Source organism: Phoca vitulina, unplaced genomic scaffold (genome assembly GCF_004348235.1).
Source record: "Phoca vitulina isolate PV1807 unplaced genomic scaffold, GSC_HSeal_1.0 scaffold17, whole genome shotgun sequence".
NCBI classification, from domain to species: domain Eukaryota; kingdom Metazoa; phylum Chordata; class Mammalia; order Carnivora; family Phocidae; genus Phoca; species Phoca vitulina.
Window position 1 is genome coordinate 32,730,873 of NW_022589720.1, and position 19,698 is coordinate 32,750,570.

The following is a 19,698-nucleotide window of genomic DNA, read 5'->3' on the forward strand; positions in this document are numbered from 1 at the left end:
GCGCGGGCCAGAGACCTAACAGCGAGGTCGGCCAGCCAAACACCACCAGCCAGTCGCATCCACCCAGCGCCCCGCCGAGAAAATGGGGCTTTCCATTGGACCAACGTGAGGGCGTGGAGAGCTCCCGATTGGTTTAGAGGAGGGGGCGGCAGAAAGGCGTGCCCTGACGTCATGCCCGCCCCCAACGTATCCCTATTGTTCCGGATTGTGGGAGGGAGGGGAAGACAGAGAGGAAGAAAATAAACAGTAACCACCTTTACCGGCCTATGCAAGCCCCCTTACGGAGCTGGGGTTCCCTCCCACCAACCGAACGAGCTCCGCCCTCACGCTCCGCCTGCGCCGGGGGATCAGCTGACCGCGGGCAGGCGCAGTCACGTGGCTGGGGCGCGCCCGCCCGTTGTGGCCATGGCGGCCGCGGGTTCCAGTGTGGTGAGGCGAGTGGAAGAGCTCGGGGACCTGGCTCAGGCCCACATACAGCAGCTTAGCGAAGCTGCCGGCGAAGATGGTGAGGGAGCGGAGGAGAGGGGGGCGGGCGGGCTGGCGGTATTTCAAAGCTGGCACTCTACGCCAGTAGGGGCTTGGAGGCTTCGGCCTGTGGTCCGTATAGCGCCCAGACCAGAGCTACCCAAGGTGTTGCGCTTCTGACCCTCGCTGCAGGGTAGGTTGTCCACCCCCAGGAACTCACGTTGCCTTATGCCAAGGCATGTGCGTCGAAACTGCATTTTTCATAACCTATGAAAACCTCTTACATCTCAGTCAAATCCGTGCCGCTCTTCTTTATCTTTTTTTTTTTAAAGATTTTTTATTTATTTATTTGAGAGACAGAGAGAATGAGAGACAGAGAGCATGAGAGGGGGGAGGGTCAGAGGGAGAAGCAGACTCCCTGCCAAGCAGGGAGCCCGATGCGGGACTCGATCCCGGGACTCCAGGATCATGACCTGAGCCGAAGGCAGTCGCTTAACCAGCTGAGCCACCCAGGCGCCCAGCTCTTCTTTATCTTGATAGCAACTGGGAAAAGGTTAAAATCTGGATAAAAGTACAAAAGTTTAAATGAGTGGTTGAAGCTGACTGATAGTACACAAATAAGTAATGGTGGTTTGGGGTGCAGTAAAGATAGGTAGGCATGCATAACAGTTACACTTTTTCATTGCTGCGTTATAAATTTCCATCTTCTGTTTTGGATTCTAAACCCAACTGTAAATAGTATTCTACAGCAGAGCTTTACACTGGTATAGTTTGGATGATTCTTCCATATACATCACCTCAATTCTCACAAGGGCTCTGTTAGTGTTAGAACACTTGTTTGGAAATGTCTAAGTGGTTTCCTTAGGACAGACTGGCTTAGAGAATTACCTGGACTTTTATTTTTTTATTATTTATTTATTTATTTACTTCGACTTTTAGTTTTAAGTCCAATTCTCTTTTATTACATTTCAGCTTCCTATTATTTTTGAGTTTTGAGCCTTTACTACAGATAGGTTTTTAAATTCTTGTGGACTGACTCATTGTCATCAGACTTAAGGAAAATAGTAGTGGAACATTTTGCCAGAGGATTGATTGTTGGTGAATTTATTGAGTAGGGTCCACAATGAAATGGCTCAAGTTCCAGTGAAGATTATTTGCTGGATTATCTTTTCTTAGGAGTATGTTCTTCAACCCACAGATCACCCTGAAGATTTCTTTTTCAATGTGTGGTAAGCAAATACCAGGATTCATGAGAATAGTTTATGGACTGTAGTGGCTATTACCTGGAAGTGTATCCAGGTTACCTTACCTTACACTACAGTGATCTCCACTCCACCCCAGCTCCATTTAAACCAGTCTAAAGAGATCGAAGAGTGTTTTTTATTCATTTATCACTGAACCCAAAAGCCCTTCTCATTTTCCCATGAAAGAGTTCTTTTATCCAGACTAGAATGAGGGGTGGAAGTAAAAGTAAAGTGCTACATATTTTTGTTGGGAGACTTTATTCATTTTTATTAAAGATTTTATTTTTAAGTAATCTCTACACACAACATGGGGCTCAAACCTACAACCATAAGATCAAGAGTCGCATGCTCTACCAGCCGAGCTAGCCAGGTGCTCCTTGTTGGAAGACTTTAAAGTTGTGAAAATTTACTAAAATTAAAATGGTAGTGGTCCATGTTATGAGCTGTTAATCAGTATTAATAGCAAGATTTTCTTATTTTATGAAGTTTAATTAAAACATGGTTTCATGTTTGAACTGAACTTGGCATTCTTTTTTTTTTAAGATTTTATTTGAGAGTGAGAAAGCAAGAGACAGAGCAAGAGTGGAGGGGGAGTGGCAGAGGGAGAGGGAGAAGCAGAGATCATGACCTGGGCGGAAGGCGGATGCTTAACTGACTGAGCCACCCAGGTGCCCCTGAACTTGGCATTCTTTTCCACACAACAAAAGTAATATTCACTCAAAATGTGCCCTTTAATGTAGCAACTATTATTTATATTAGGTTATAAGGATTGATAGTTCCTATTTTCTACTTCAAATTAGATCAGATGCAGCCACATATTCCATCTAAGAATGCTCTTTTTATTACTAAGTCAGTTTTTGTTTATTTCTCATTGTACAAACACAATGTGTTTACTATATGGAAGTATGCCATGAGAGGGACTTTTTTCAGGATAATGTAAGAATCACTTGTCTTTGCCTTGCCAATCATTTCTTTGACTGAATGGTTCCAGTAAAAGTATTGCATTTTATAAAAGTTTGCTAAAATGTGAGCCGTAACCCCCTCCCCTGTACTTATAAGTTTATGTGAGCTACTCTTTCAGCAATGGTTTACTGAATTCAGTGCAAGTCTTTACATTTAAAATAATCTTGCAATTTAAAGAAGAAAATATCAACTCAGTTTCTAAAGAAGCACATAAGGAGTGCCATATTCCATACAATTTCACTTCACAGTAGAATATTTTTTTCTGGGTTGTATAGATGCTACTTCGGGGCTGAGGAGTGATGGGAGGGCAGTTCAGGTGAATAGTGGACTTTAAAAGCAATCAGTCTGGTTTAGATACAGATTAGGCCTCCCCTAGGAAAACTTGAGGTCATAGTATGATTACCAGCAGACATAACTAAAGCTGGTCGTGCCTTTACTTCAACAGTGAACAGCTTATCTATTTGTGTAAGTGCTAAAGCTGGATCAGATGGGCCTGCACCAAGTATTACATTTTCTGTCCATTGGCTAGTGTTGGAAAGGGTATATATTTCAGAAGGGAAGCACAGAGGGGCAAACTCAAGGACTTTGGTGTCTAAATTTGACATGAGATGGTGCAGAAGGGTAGATAGATAGCACCTTGGTATGGACACTTTGTAGGTTATGGAGGAAAAATCCATAAGAAAAAGTGAAACCATAGAAGCAAAGGGAATATGACATTAGAGAAAGGGGAGAAATTAGACAATGTAGAGGGGAGGGAGGGTGAATTGTTTTTAGAGGACATATTAGAATACTCAGTTCCTTCTTTGAAGGAATTAGGTAATTTGTTCCATTTCTAGGTTTTTAAAGGAATAAAATATGCAGGTGGATTATAATTGTAACAGCTACTTACATACATAAATACATAAGCACAGGATAAAGTTATAATTGCTCAGAGCTTACATTTTATGAGGCATTTGATTTAATCATGTTTTAGAAAATACATTTATGAAATTGTAAGTTCAGTGGAAGACCTTTCTATAGATTTATGTGTATTGTTTGTACTATTCCAATAAAAGTTTTAAATTTATTACTTAAACATTGTGTGTGAACATCATAAAAGCAGCATTATGAAAATGAAAATACAAATTACATTTATGAAATGACAGCTGGACCTAGGAAGTTCATTCTAGCTTTTCAGAATAAAATACCATGATAAATTTGTTAAGAAGTATTAGGTATTATGACATACTTCATGTTTTACAAAAGATATTACTACAATGCTGCTTCTTCAATGCTGTAACATAATATTTCAGATACACCGTTTTTAACACTTTGAAACTATATGAAATAATCTTCACATTTTTATCTCTTACAGATCACTTTTTAATTCGGGCCTCTGCAGCTCTAGAAAAATTGAAACTTCTGTGTGGAGAAGACAAAGAATGTTCAAATCCATCAAATCTTCTAGAACTTTATACACAGGTACTGAAACAGATGTGGTTTCTGACATGTTATGGAGAAGATTGCTTATATAAGATGACTGACTCTAAAGTTTAGGTGTAGCGAAACCAGTTTATTCTCTATTTAAAGTGTTTGATTTTGGGGCACCTGGTTGACTCAGTAGAGCATGCAACTCTTCATCTCGGGGTTGTAAGTTAAGAGCACCAGGTTGGGTGTAGAGATTACTTAAAAACAAAAACTTTAAAATAAAAATAAAGTGTTTAATTTTCGTCAAAAAAACCTGTGTATATAAAACATAGAGACTTGAAACTTTGAGGCAATATACAGAAAAGTAAGATTTATTATCTAATGTGTTAAGGAAAAAAATCTTGCAGATAACAGAACTGCTTCCCTTTATATAGAATTAAGCAAAACACTAATATATGTAATTTCCAAGTTCTTGAAGGTTATTAAGAGGGAATGAAGGTCTCTGTGAAGTCCCTGATTGTTTTTTTTCCCCTGAAATTCATCTTTTCTTGGGATTCTCAACACGACTCTCCTGCTATTGTCATGTAGGTCTATAAGATTTTTCTGTGTCCCCACCCCCATTTTTTACTTTCCTTTCAAATTCAGGTCACTGTATGGACAAGACCTGTTTTCTTGGTTTTCTCAAACACTGCTGAGGCTAGATGACATTAAGAAACATAATTTCATTACGTAACTAACATTGCTATAGCACTTTATAGTTGACAGAGTGCTTCATATGCCCTTACATGATTGTGAAAGTATAATAAGATGAAGTGGTTATAGAAACTAAACTTAGGTAAGCTTCCAGAGTATACATGTATAACACTTAGGTGCCTGGCACTCTGCTTTCTGTAGGAAATACATAAAGCTGGGTTCTGCCTTCAGATATCATGGTTGAATGATATCTATAACAACTTGTACTCACAAGCCCTGAAGGGCCCGCTGTTACTTGGCAGAGCTTTGCCTGGCTTTCTTTCCCTTTGGAAGACTCCGTGCTTGTTCCATGTCTTTCACATGGGAGAGTTCTAAACATTTTATTTATATATATATATATTTTTAGTAGGCTCCATGCCCAACATGGGGCTTTAAACTCACGACCCTGAGATCAAGAGTCAATATGCTCTACTGACTGAGCCAGCTAGGTGCCCCTAAACATTTTAATTTATTTCTAAAGATAAGATGAAAAACCTAGAGATACAGATTTAAATTCCCCAGGCCTCCTTGGACCCTAATTTTGGTTCTGAATCAACAGGTAATTCTCCATAGGATAATGATCTTGCCCTTCCTGGCATAGGCCTTCCACACAAGAACACTTAGCACTTAAGTAACCCTATATGCTAGTTAGTTATATGCTTTACATATGTTAATTCATTTTATCCTCAAAGCAAGGAACTTTGAAAAGCCATTTCTTCATTTTTACCACTAAAAGAAAATTGACTTGTCCTTGGTTAGTTAGGTGATTTAGTGGTAGACCTCAGTTTACTTAGTCTTAGTCCAATAAATTAAAAAAAGAGAAAGGGTTGGGTAGTTTTAAGGTACTTGAACAGAGCATCTTATATTTAGGAATGCTGGGGATTTAGTGTTTAAATTACATAATGTTGGTGATAATGCTGCCTTTATTGGGTGGCAGGATACATATCCTCCAAATGCTGGTTCTGCGTTTGAGGAAACAAATCCTTTGAAGATTCAATATATAAAACTAGAGGTATTGACCTTAAATTGATATAGCAAGCATTTAGAAAATGTTCAAGAAGTATATATGTGTAAATTGCAAAGGACATAAAAATTATATTTTTCATAATTATATGTGATTAGCTTATCTAAAGTCTCCATTTTATTTACTTACCTTTTTGGGAGAAGCAAGATCATTAATTCAATATTTTAGTAAAATACCTATGAAGTTTCCTATGAAGTCCATCTCAGATTATATTTTTCTATATATTTACAGATACTGTACATATACAGATTATATTTTTCTAGACACTTTTCCTACTTTTCAAATTTAAATATTGTGCTGGAAGATTTAACTGTCTAATAAAGCATCTGTATATGTAAAGTTAAACTGTAAGAATTATTCATGTTTTTTTTTGTTTTGTTTTGTTTTTTAAGATTTTATTTATTTATTTATTTGAGAGAGAGAGAGAAACAGCATGAGAGGGGATAGGGTCAGAGGGAGAAGCAGGCTCCCCGCTGAGCCAGGAGCCCGATGCGGGACTCGATCCCAGGACTCCGGGATCACGACCTGAGCCGAAGGCAGTCGCTTAACCAACTGAGCCACCCAGGCGTCCTGAATTATTCATGTTTTTATGGATACTCTTTTTTTTTTTCCTTTTACTTCAGGCTATTTTGGACATGACATATTTTGAGGAGAACAAACTAGTAGATGAAGATTTTCCTGAAGACTCTTCACAGAAAGTAAAAGAGCTGATCAGTTTTCTTTCAGAACCAGAAATTTTAGTTAAAGAAAATAATATGCATCCAAAAGTAAGTTTTGCACTCCTATAAATTATAATGAAATGGTGCTGATTCTTGCTGTATTGCTCTTCAGAGTCTGTAATTTTTCCTCTGGAATGTGTCTTTGTCTCTGTTTTAAATTAAGATTAAAGGAAGGATATATGAGAGTTTAACACTTCAGAACAACATCATAACTAAAGTATTACATCTATGTTTCAGAATGTTTGCATGATGGAATTGTGTTGGAATTAATGGTGCCTGATCATTTTCTAAACACAGATTATTTACTGTTTCTGTTCCCTTTACTTTTGCAGGTACTGTTTTCTTGAAGGTCCCTAGTGATCTAATTACCACATCTCTTTTGTCCTTTTTACAGTTCTCATCCCCCTGGACATTTGCTGCCTTCCTTCCCATTGGTCACCTCATCCCTCTGAGGTCCTGCATGCTCCTCTTCATGTCTCAGAGCCTTGCTCTTGCTCTTTCCCAGGCATCTCCCTTCTCTCCCATCCTGGAAAGATAGGCCCTTGCCAAGGACATCTTCTTAATCCTCTGATCCTCTGTTCTGTCTTTGCTTCATAACTTGTTCACATGCTTTTTACTGTCCTCTCTGTTTAGATAATTCCAAGATTTTTATTTCTAGACCTGGCTACTCTTTCAAGCAAATAATTCTTCAGCTGCTGGCTCTCTTTACCTAGGTTTTTTTTTTTCTCTGTGTGTTTATCAGGGGATGCTAACTGTGGAAACACATAATCTCAAGTTTTAGATGGTACAACACAGTAAAAATTTGATTGATTGATTTTTTTTAGAGGGATAGAGAATGAAATCACAAAGGCCTCGTTTTAGGAAGCTTAACTCAGCGTCTGCCTTCGGCTCAGGTCGTGATCCCGGGGTCCTGGGATCAAGTTCAGAAGGAACCTGCTTCTCCCTCTCCCTGCCAATGCCCCTGCTTATACTCTCTCTCTGTCAAATAAATAAATAAAAACTTAAAAAAAAAAAAAAAAGGAAGCTTAACTCAGGAAGCAGCATTTTTTTTTTTTTAAAGATTTTATTTATTTATTTGACAGAGAGAGACACAGCGAGAGAGGGAACACAAGCAGGGGTGCGGAGAGGGAGAAGCAGGCCTCCTGCGGAACAGGGAGCCCGATGCGGGGCTCGATCCCCGGACCCTGGGATCATGACCTAAGCTGAAGGCAGACGCTTAACGACTGAGCCACCCAGGCGCCCCAGCAGCATTTTTTTTTAAGATTTTATTTATTTGAGAGACAGAAAGAGTGCTTGTGCGCATGAGGGAGCTACAGTGGGGGGGAGGGGCAGAGGAAGAGGGACAAGCAGGCTCCCCACTGAGCAGGGAGCCTAATGCGGGGCTCCATCCCAGGGCCCTGGGATCATGACCTGAGCCGAAGGCAGACACTTAATGGACTGAGCCACCCGGGGGCTGCTAAAAGTTTGATTTATTAAAACTGTTTTTATATATATCTTCATTATTTTATTCTAGCAATAGTACAAATAAGTGTGATCTTGTTTCAAGTAACATTTCTGAAAAGTTATCCTTTTTTTAAAATTATTTTTTTATTGAAGTATCGTTGACATACAATGTCACATTAGTTTCAAGTGTACAAGATAGTGATTCAACAACTCTGTATGTTATGCTATGCTTATAAGTGTAGCTACATCTTACAAGGCTATTACAATACCATTGTACCTTTTTTTCCCCTGTGACTTAACTGATTCCATAACTGGAAGCCTGTACTCACCTTCACCCATTTTGCCCATCCCTCTGGCAACCATCAATTTGTTCTCTGTATTTATGAGTCTGATTCTGCTTTTTGTTTATTCATTTGTTCTTTAGATTTCACATGTAAGTGAAATCATATGGTATTTGTCTTTCTCTGTGTGACTTATTTCACTTAGTATGAGATACTGTCTAAGTCTATCCGTGTTGTCACAAATGGCAAGATTTCATTCTTTTTTATGGCTGAATAATAATCCTTTGTATATATACACCACATCTTTACCCACTTATTTATTGATGGACATTTGGGTTGCTTCCATATCTTGGCTATTGTAAATAATGCTGCAATAAACATAGGGGTGCGTGTATTGTTTCAAATTAGTCTTTGTTTTGGGTAAATACCCACTAGTGGAATTACGCACTAGTGGATCCACTACTGGATCATATGGTACTTCTATTTTTAATTTTTTGAGGAACCTCCGAATTGTTTTCTACAGTGGCTGCACCAATTTACATTCCTACCTACAGTGTATGATGGTTCCTTTTTCTCCAAATCCTTACTAACACTTGTTATTTCTTGTCTTTTTGATTCTAGCCATTCTGACAGGTGCAAGGTGATATCTCGTTGTTTTGCTTTGCATTTCCCTGATGATTAGTGATGTTGAGCATCTTTTCAAATGTTCTTTGGCCATCTCTTTGTCGTCTTTTGAAAAGTATCTATTCAGGTCCTCTGTTCACTTTTTGATTGTATTATTTGGGGTTTTTTGGTGTTAAGTTGTAGAAGTTCTTTATGTGTTTTGGATATTAACCCCTTATCAGATACATCATTTGCACATACCTTCTCCCATTCAGTGGGTTGCATTTTCATTTTGGTGATGGTTTCCTTTGCTGTGCAGAAGCTTTTTATTTTGGTGTAGTCTCTGTAGTTTATCTTTGCTTTTGTTTCCCTTGCCTCAGGAGACATACCTGGAAAAGTGTTGCTAAGACCAATATCAGAGAAATTACTGCCTATGTTTTCTTCTAGGAGTTTTATGGTTTTAGGTCTTACATTTAGATCTTTAATCCATTTTGAGTTTATTTTTGTTTATGGTGTAAGAAAGTAGTCCATTTGCATTCTTTTGCATGTAGCTGTCCAGTTTTCCCACACCACTTATTGAATGAAAAGTTATCTTTTTAATCAGATTATGAAAAACTTATATTTTAGATATATTAGAATTGGCTACTAAAATACTGAAACGTTATTTTCTAAAAAATTGTAAATTGGAGTAGTTATTTTAATTTTCATGTAGCAATAGATTTCTATACTTCTGATTCAAAGTAAGGCATTCATGTGTAAGTAGCTAAGTAAAGGGCAAATTTTGTGAAATGAAAGTGTTTTGAATTGCTCAATATTTTGAAATTAATTTTGATTTTTACAGATGCAAGGTTTCTTTTTTTAGCTATGTCTTTGTTGTTTCAGCCCTGCGATTTGCTTGGGGATGAACTCCTAGAATGTCTCTCTTGGAGACGGGGAGCCCTACTTTATATGTATTGTCATTCTCTGACCAAAAGGAGAGAGTGGCTCACAAGAAAATCCAGTTTGCTTAAAAAGGTAAAAGGGCATTCCTTATACATTTTTGATCATTGACATTTATAGGTTTCAAAAAGCTGTCCTTGATGTAGTAAGAAAAGTAGTGGAGTCAACAGTCTGGGTTTACATTCCAGCTCTTTTACTTGCTAGCTATGTATTCTTAAACAAATTGGAATTATTGTGAAGATTAAATAAGATAACATGTGAAAGCCTTTGTAAACTGGTAAATTCTATGCTTTTTTTAAGTTTTGAATTTTTATTTTTTAAAATACAAGCTAGACAGTCTTTATTAATTTCTAAGCATATTTTTGGCCTGAAGAGAACAAACTTGGTTGTGAGCCTGTCTCTGTCAGCAGATCACTCATAAAGACCATCATGACCCTGCTGCTAGAACATTGTAGCCCTCTGATTCATCTTGACTCTGTAAATTAGTAAATCTTAGTGTTAAGTATCACTAAGGAGTCTAACTTGAGTTGATTGTACACATGGTTTATGTGGGCCTGGAAGTGAGAGGTCACACTTGATATAAAAGCTTGATCATACTACTTCTAAATTGTAATAAGTGCATACATATTTTAATAAATTGTTACTGAACTCATCTTTATTATCTTTATCCTTTTCTTCCTCTGATAACATTTTTGACAAGTATATTACTGAATTGTGTTCTTGGTTAATTTTTTTTCTCCCCATACGTTTTTGCTAATTGGAGCATTTGGAAGGTTACATTTATAAAAGTTTTGGGGGGGGATGGGTCCTTCTACCATTGTAATATAATAACCATAAGATATATCTACACATTAGCCAATTTTCTCTTGAGTAAAGAATGGGGAAAAAATTAACATTTGAAGTTTCTACAGTTCTGTATTTAATATTTGCAATTCTTTGGCTTTGACTTTCATTTAGTACCTTATTGATGGAATCAGTTACTTGCTACAGATGCTAAATTATCGGTGTCCTCTCCAGTTAAATGAAGGAGTTTCTTTCCAAGATTTAGACACAGCTAAACTACTGAGTGAAGGTAATGTGATCTCTTTTTGAAGTTTTCTGTTTTAAAGGTTTTTAAAAAATTTTAAGTTTATTAGACGTAACTCTGATTTAAATGAATTTCAAGTTATATACCAAAAAATAATAAAAGGGCTTTTAAAAAATTTAAATGTCTTCTCATGTAACACAGAAAAATACTGCTAATCTCTTTATAGCAATTCTGGGAGAATTATATATCATGTTGCTCTTTCACATAAAAACGGTCTGGAGCTGGTTATGGTGGCTCCAAGGCATCATCAGGTTCCTACATTTTTCCTCCATCCTCTTCAGAACTACAGCCTACAGCCTCAGAGGGAGGCACTTTATATAGACTAGCATGTAAATAGCACTTCCCAGAGTTGTGCAGCATGAATCTCCATTGAGGATACTGCATTCTCAGTGTCTTAGAATGCTTTTGGAGCTCCTTTCATCTCACTTATGTTTCAGTCTATAGGAATGGCAAAAGGATGTTTCTTTCAGCCAAATCTAAAAGAGCAACCTTCTTAGAAGTTTCTGACACTAAAAATTGCACCTACATTTCACTGGCAAGAATTTAACTTCATACAGGTACAAGGGAACTTGGGATGTACAGAATAGCCCTTTACCTGATACATTGCCATCCCAAATAAAATTGTCTCTTAACTAAGAAAGAAGGGAAGAACGAGTATCAGGTGGCAACTGTTAGTTCTTGTCATAAATATCTATGCACTTAAAAATGTTAGGAACTGGGGGCACCTGAGTGGCTCAGTCGTTAAGCGTCTGCCTTTGGCTCAGGTCATGATCCCAGAGTCCTGGGATTGAGCCCCACATTGGGCTCCCTGCTCAGTGGGAAGCCTGCTTCTCTCCCTGCTTGTGTTCCCACTCTCGCTGTCTCTCTCTCTGTCAAATAAATAAATAAAAAAATCTTTTAAAAAAAAAAAAATGTTAGGAACTGGATGAATATAGAGCATCATTTGGGGTTTAGATTGAGGTGTGGGAGGGAAGAACCACTTATTTTTACCATCTTTTTGTAAGTGGAGGAACTGAGGTCCTGATAAGCCAGATGACCTGTTAAAGGTCACATACCTGGCAAGTGACCTTCGATTATATGCGTAAACTTTGTTTTATACTTCATCTGAAGATTTGAAATTATACTTCATCTGAAATCAAATATGGAGAAGAAGAAGAAAACTTAGGGAAAATTCTGTAGTTTAATTTTATAAGTATTTTAATTATTTTTCTTTGTTAGCTTCTCTAGACTTTTCCATTTTATTTGAAAACATTGCTTAGAAAAAACAGCATGATTTAAGTGTCATTAACAGGTGACTGACTACTGAAAGTTACTACTTCAGTTAATTCAGGCAAGTAGCTTGTCCTAAAAATTGTGAATACCAAGTGCCATTCCAGTGGGCCTGATATTTTGACAAACATGGAGTATTTTGACTTATTTGTAGGAAGTATTTATTTCAGATAACTAATAAAGTGACTAGCTGCATTGAGAATGGCCTTTCTAAAATCTCACCCACCCACATGGATTGATACAAAAGAAAAAGCAGGGATGGGCACCAAAGCCTATTTAGAACCAAAGAAAGTAGGAAGATCAGCAATTTCCCTTATTCTCCTATTTCTAGTCATAGGGTAGGATACTTTTATGGCCTGGAATTTTCTCTAGGATATTTGTGGTATTGGTGTCTTCTCTTAAATCATAATTTGATTGCACTAGCCCCTGGCTTCCACTACTTCTTCCAACAGGACAATCAAAATGGACAGATCTTCTTTCCAAGAAAAAAGAACACATCTGCTCCCTAGCACTTTTGCCACAGGGCTAGATCCTCTTCTGGTGTTAGTTTCTTGTTCTCATCTAAAGCAGTTTGCTCTTCCCTACTTCTTCTCTCTCAAGATGTAGATTAGAAGCCCGCAAGCCTATTTTTCATAGGCTGAATTCCTCCTGAGACCCCATTAGAGAGGGGGAAGCATAATTCTGAATTATCCTTAATATTAATTTAAAAAGTTCTATATGAATTATCAAAATATTTTTGTGGCCAGATGTTAATGATAATTTACCCAACTTTAGGTAAAACTCAAAGCAGTGTATACTTAGTATGATTGTTATTTCTTTTTCCAAGGTGAGAATCATTTTGTCGTTCTCTGAACATTACTTATATGCCATTACATTTTCAGCTTTTAAAAATTACCAAATAATGTCTTCAGTAAGCCTCTTTATGTCATTTCTGAGCCTCATTCTTCTGTGGGCCCTTATAGAAATAGCCTTGTCAGAATAATCCTGGACTCAAGTGGGTTAAATCAAAGTACTATTGAGCTTTGCACACCTTGGTTTATGACCTTTTTTATACCATTGAGGACCTACCCTGCTGCCTTCTCAGCAGCATTTTGGCTCATAGCTTAACCCAGGACCTGGATTCTAGATCCCCAAAAGGAGCAGCTCTGAACTAACATCACTAATTGCCTAGGTAGCTTGTTAAAAATTAACAGATTTCCATGTACCACCTGTAGGGGTCAGTTCGATATATGGAGTCTGGTAATCTGTTTTTAATAAGCTCCCATATTATGACGCAGCCAGATTTTAGAATCACTGTTCCTAGTGGATATCAATCTGGCCACTTTTTTTTTTTTTTTTTTTCCTGTGGATGTCCTCTTTCTGCCCTCATTCTCACTTCATGGGTTATTCTCCCCCTTCCTACCTGCACCCCCCATTATCACATATGTTTCACCAAGTGCACTGATTTGCATAGTGCAGAGTGGAATATTTTATTGAAAACTATGCAGACCATTAAGAGAAAGAATATCAAGGAAAGTTCATAGCAGCAAAAAGACTATATAGCTAGAAAGTAGTAGAATCCTTGGGGAAGTTGAAAGGGAGAAGGTGCCTAATTTACATTGTTCATCTCTTCTGTTGATACTTAATTGCAGTAGTTTAGCATAGTCTCTGGATCAGCAGCATCACCCTAAGTGCTAGGACTTTGTGAAAAATGTAGATTCACAGACTCTACCCCATACTCGAATCTGAATCTCTAGAGTTGGGGGTGCAGCAATCAACATGTTAGCGTGTCCAGGTAATCCTAAAGTAGGCTCAAGTTTGAGAACCACTCTTTAGCATATAGCCATTCATTCTCTCTAGTAACATTTTCCCACAGGATATCTGTGTCCCCTGTTCAGCAATCACTCCTTGTTAATATAAAGACCGAGGCTTAGACTTGGGCACAAGTTGGATCCCAGATGTCCCCTAGGTAAACACTCCTCTCACCCTTCCCAAGTGGCTTCACTTTGTGGGATATATTTCTGCTCCTCCTCCCAAAGCTCTAGCCTGCTTAAAAGTTCATCCTTCTCTCCATTTCTGTTTCTTTTTATTCCCCTCCACCATTCTTTTTAGGAATAACTAGACAGGGTATAGGATCACAAAAATAAAAAGGATATGCATTCAACAAAATGCCATATCTAATACAAAATATAATTCTGAGTAACATCTAATGCTATAACCAGCTTCTTCTCTGAGGTTTATGATTTTTAAACTAAAAGAATAGTGAAAAATTATATTTATTAATATTTATATATTATGTTTATAACAATACTTTATACTTATATATGTACATAACACTTTTATAATACATATATAATGTTTTATTCATAGAAAGCATAATTAATGTAGTGTAGCCTATCATTTGCATGAATTCAGGTCTCAGATTCTGCTCTTAAGTGACTTTTTTATTGATGGTTTAATGAGTCATCTCTCCTGTAAAACCTGTTCTTTCTCTTGGTGGTACTAGAACCTGAATTTGAGGTGAAGTGAAGGAGATAACTGTAGGGACAAATTCTGAGACTATATAAAAAGCTTGCAGTAGATTCAAGACAATAGAAACTATGATAGATTTGAAAGTTGGATTTTTCTTTTATTTGTATATCTCTAATACCATCATAGTCATTTCTGATGAGCCATATTAAGTGAGCAGCTGAGATTATGATACTCATTGATTTGAGGTAAACTTTTCTAATCATATATTAAAATAAATCATTTATTTGTATTCTAGTGGCTTCAAGAAGTTAAATAATCATGTATCTTAATAGCATTTTATGGTTTCTAAAACTTTTATATATTTTTATTTATGTATTCCTTAAGACAACTTCATAAAATAAGAGGTTGTATGGAATGCTCATTTTTCAGATTTGCAAACCTAGGCTTAAAGTTGCCCAAAATCATAGTCAATAATTTATACCCAGATCTTTTGATTCTAGGTCTATATGTCTGTCTACCAAATTAATATATTTAGTGTGCCATAAATATTTAATTATATAATTACTTTATTTCATAACAAGAATGCTTTTAACTCTTGATGACAATCCTACATTGTATTCCTTTTTTTCTGGGAATATAAAGCATCTTGGTTATAATTTAACATCTTTCATAATTTAGAATTATATGGCCTCCTCGGGTCATATTTATGTATGATAATTTCTGTAGACTCTTGTAGAAATACAGGAGGTGTAGAATACTGGAACTGTATCACTGATCCTAGAATATACCCCAAAATAAAAGTTGGGTTCATGAGATTCAAGGAGTCTCTGAATACTCTAAAATTGTATGGAGAATTTGAGGTGTATATTCCGGGAGAGGTTCCATTGATTATATTAGCATCTCAAAGAGGTCCTGAAGAGAATTGCAAAAAAGTTAAGAACACAGTGGCCTAAATAATTATTAAAAAAAATTCTCTGACAGTACTCTGTTTTTTTGGGGGATGAGGGTGATGGACCTCTTTTATAGGTAAAATAGAGATAGAAATGCCAGTTACATGAAGAACGTATTAGTGATGATTCGGCTTTTCTAGTGTAACTGTTAAGTGAGAAGGAAAAATGCTTAATGACATAAAAGGAATTTATTAGAGTTTAAATAGCCAGGTTTTCTTTTTAAACATTTAAATTCTAATTTCTCAACCTAAATGATTTTCCCAGGAATATTTAGTGACATTCATTTGCTGGCTATGATGTACAGTGGAGAAATGTGTTACTGGGGATTGAAGCATTGTGCAGATCAACAGCCAGAAAATCACGAAGTGGATTCTGGTGTTTCTGGAGTTTCTGGAGCAAGCTACACGACACAAAAAGAACCCTTGGATTTCCGAGAAGTAGGAGAAAAAATTTTGAAAAAGTATGTATCTGTGTGTGAAGGACCCCTGAAAGAACAAGAATGGAATACAACAAATGCAAAACAAATTTTAAACTTCTTTCAGCATCACACTAACCAGTAAGTTCATCTGTTCCTTTTCAAACAGGAAAACAAAACAACCCATGAAATGGAAAAGTTCCAGAAAAGAAGACATATTGACACTGTTTAAGAATGTTACACTACATAAAGATATCCAGCCTGGTTACCTATTTTAATGCCATCGCCATTTTTCATTATATGTTTTTAAATCTATGAAAGAACGATTCTTTAATTTCTAAGATGGCATGTATGTTATTCTAACTCAGCCTGAACTGCAGATATTCTATAACTAATACTAAGTAGGAATCGAGTTTAGCTTTACAAGTTTTTTTTTTTATTAGGTTTTTTTTATTGTGACATAAAACTGACAATTTTAAATATCTTTAGGTTATTTTTAAATCTATCTTGAAGTTTATATGCTTCAGAGATTAAAATCAAGTCACCTTATTGCTTTAGATATATGCTAAGGATATAAAAATTGGCAAAGTAAAAAATTACAACTAGTATTCAGACTCCATTTCCAGAATAAGATAATGAAAGATGCCACAAAAGAAATGTTTCATTTTTGTTTTACCATTACTCATGGCATTTATAATTTTTATGCTTTTGGGCATTTTATAAAAATTTTCAAGTGATTTTCCTATTTTGTTTAAAAAAAATGGATGGTTTATCAAATGAAACCAAGTTAGGTTAGTCCATCATTAGCTCATATGTGTTTAGAGTGCACCTTTTCATATGTATTGAAATTTTACTATTTTTGTCTTTAATAGTAGAGATGAGTGATAAAGGCCAGAGAACCTGACTTGCTATCTTGCTTACAGTATTTCTGTCTACCTCAGCTCCTGTTGTCATGTTGGGATGATCTAATAACTTGCTGATATCCTTGACTTCTGCACCGGTGACTTCATCACATTCCAGGAACTTATTCCCATGGCTACACCTTGAATGAATATCACCATCTTGAGTTTCTCTTTCTGAAATCTTAAATTTCAGTAATTGATGACAATTCACATCTTTCCACCTTTGCACTTCCTCATTTTTACTAATTTTTCTTTCTCCTTTATTTCTATTCTGTCTCTTTAGCTTCTTCACAGCCCTCTTCTCTTGACTGTTCCTCTTTCTCCTAAACCATCAGCCCCTTTCAGATTTTCTTCCTTCCCTATCCAGCCTCAGCCTTATATGGGACACCAGATGAAGTGTTCTTCACAGTCCCTTCAAGTCCATTGTCCCATTGTCCTTCAGTCTAACCATTCTGCAAGTATCAGCATTGAATTAATCCTGTCACCCACCTTTTCTGGAACGCTGCATCCCATGTGAAGTACATGCAGCCCTTCAGAGTGTAATCCCTGTAAGTGTCTCAGCTTCAACTTTAGGAGAGCCCTCAATATAAGCCTTTTGTTTGTTTCTGGTGTTGCTCCTCTCCTTTTTCTATGGCGGCTAATCTAAACCTCTCACTTTCCTCATGAGGTCCTCTGTCCCCTCCCCTAGCATATGGCTCTTGGTCCTATCTTACAGAAAATTGAGACTATGAGGACTTAAACTTCTATTTCCCAGCTTTGCCCTACTCATTTTCCCCATTTTTTACTTTATTTTATTTTATTATGTTAATCACCATACATCATTAGTTTTTGATGTAGTGTTCCATGATTCATTGTTTGCGTATAACACCCAGTGCTCCATTCAGTTCGTGACCTCTTTAATACCCATCACCAGGCTAACCCATCCCCTCACCCCCTCCCCTCTAGAACCCTCAGTTTGTTTCTCAGAGTCCATAGTCTGTCATGGTTCGTCTCCCCTTCCGATTGCCCCCCTTCATTTTTCCCTTCCTACTATCTTCTTTTTTTTTTTAATCACATAATGTATTATTTGCTTCAGAGTTACAGATCTGTGATTCAACAGTCTTGCACAATTCACAGCGCTCACCATAGCACATACCCTCCCCAATGTCTATCACCCAGCCACCCCGTCCCTCCCACCCCCCACCGCTTCAGCAACCCTCAGTTTGTTTCCTGAGATTAAGAATTCCTCGTATCAGTGAGATCATATGATACATGTCTTTCTCTGATTGACTTACTTCTCTCAGCATAATACCCTCCAGTTCCATCCAAGTCATTGCAAATGGCAAGGTTTCATTCCTTTTGATGGCTGCATAACATTCCATTATATATATACACCACATCTTTTTTATCCATTCATCTGTTGATGGACAGCTTGGCTCTTTCCATAGTTTGGCTATTGTGGACATTGCTGCTATAAACATCGGGGTGCACATTTTCCCCATTTTTAGAACGAAAGAGGTTGCCTGCTCCCTGTTGAAAGCCAGTCTCTGCCTTTCCTCATTTCCCCTGGGGCTTCTTTTTTTTTCTGCCTACCCTTTAGGTGTTATTCTTCCCTGGAGGTCTATCCTTTTTCTCTTTATCCTCTTCTCCCCCTTTTCCTTTCTTCTTTCTTTCTCTCTCTCTTTTTTACTTACTCTTAGGTGATGTCATTCATAGCCATGGCTGCTTCTGACACCTATAATGTTAAGCTGACTTCTAGCCTTGCAACTTGAATCCCAGCTTCTGCTCTCTGAGCCTTCTTTCTAACTGCCTATTCAATGTCTTCACTTAGATAATTTTAGTAATTTTAAATTCAATATGTCCAAATAACTAACCCTTATCTTTCGTCTAAAATCTTTTTTTGGTTCATGTTTTGGTTGTTTCGATCTTTCACAGTGCAGGGCAACAAAGAGTGCCATAATCTAGTTTCTGTCTACCTTCCCTGTTTTATCTCTGCAATGCATCCTGTGTAATCATGTTCTAGTCTAGTGTTCCTCAAACATTAAAAACCCAGGCTCCTTTTTGATAAACATTCTGATAGAGCCTCTTGGTATAAGGAAAATCTATCCCTGGGCGCCTGGGTGGCTCAGTTGGTTAAGGAAAATCTATCCCTATCTCTGCCCCTGTCTCCTTGCTTAACCTTACACAACTAAGATTTTTATTTAACATAGCTTTTTAACAAGTTTTACTATAAACATACCTTTTGTGTTTTCTAAGTATAAAGATTTAAATCATTTTTAGTATGGTTTTAGAACCACAGACTGCCCTCCCCCACCCCTTTTGGAGCATCATGATCAATTGCAAGTACTTTGGTTCCTTTCCTGACATGCTATGTGTTTTTTCCCCTCAGTAGTCTTTGAAGATCTCATTACTTCTGCCCTTCTTTGTGGCCAAGTGAATACCTACTTATCCTTTGGGACTCAGCTCCAGTGACACTGTATCCCTAAGGCTTTTTCCAGCCCTTTCCACTCAAAGTTAGATGTTCCTTTGCTTCTGCTCCCTTAATCTTCCCTCTCATGTTATCAAACAGGTAACACTGCTTTATGGTTCTTTATGAGTTGGTGAACTCCATATTTAAAAAAAAATTTATCTTTATACATTGTGCTTAATAAATAGTAAGCCCTTAGTAATTTTTTTTTTTAAATTAATAAGAGACATGGTTCTTAAGTGCAGAACTCTGCACAAAAGGGTTGCTGCTATTGGATTCCAAACTGCCATGCCCTCTATACCAGTGGTAGACAAGGCAAATAAGGAATTACTCCTCAGAGGAGTTAAGTATTATATAG

The 19,698-nt window shown here is 37.2% G+C and overlaps 1 protein-coding gene across 1 annotated transcript; it reads left to right on the forward strand.

Annotated features, from left to right (window-relative positions):
• The first annotated feature begins 220 nt into the window (after nt 1-220).
• Nucleotides 221-17,723, forward strand: CUNH5orf51 (chromosome unknown C5orf51 homolog). The gene is made up of 6 exons (XM_032415204.1): nt 221-505; nt 4,027-4,133; nt 6,459-6,602; nt 9,764-9,895; nt 10,778-10,892; nt 15,842-17,723. The coding sequence occupies exons 1-6, from the start codon at nt 406-408 to the stop codon at nt 16,135-16,137; spliced, it is 894 nt and encodes a 297-aa protein (XP_032271095.1). The 5' UTR covers nt 221-405; the 3' UTR covers nt 16,138-17,723.
• Nucleotides 17,724-19,698: the final 1,975 nt, after the last annotated feature.

Coding starts and splice junctions, on each gene's coding strand:
- CUNH5orf51 (XM_032415204.1), top strand. CDS start 406: ATGGCGGCCGCGGGTTCCAGTGTGGTGAGGCGAGTGGAAGAGCTCGGG. Junction 506..4,026: donor CGAAGCTGCCGGCGAAGATG/GTGAGGGAGCGG, acceptor TATCTCTTACAG/ATCACTTTTTAATTCGGGCC. Junction 9,896..10,777: donor AATCCAGTTTGCTTAAAAAG/GTAAAAGGGCAT, acceptor ACTTTCATTTAG/TACCTTATTGATGGAATCAG.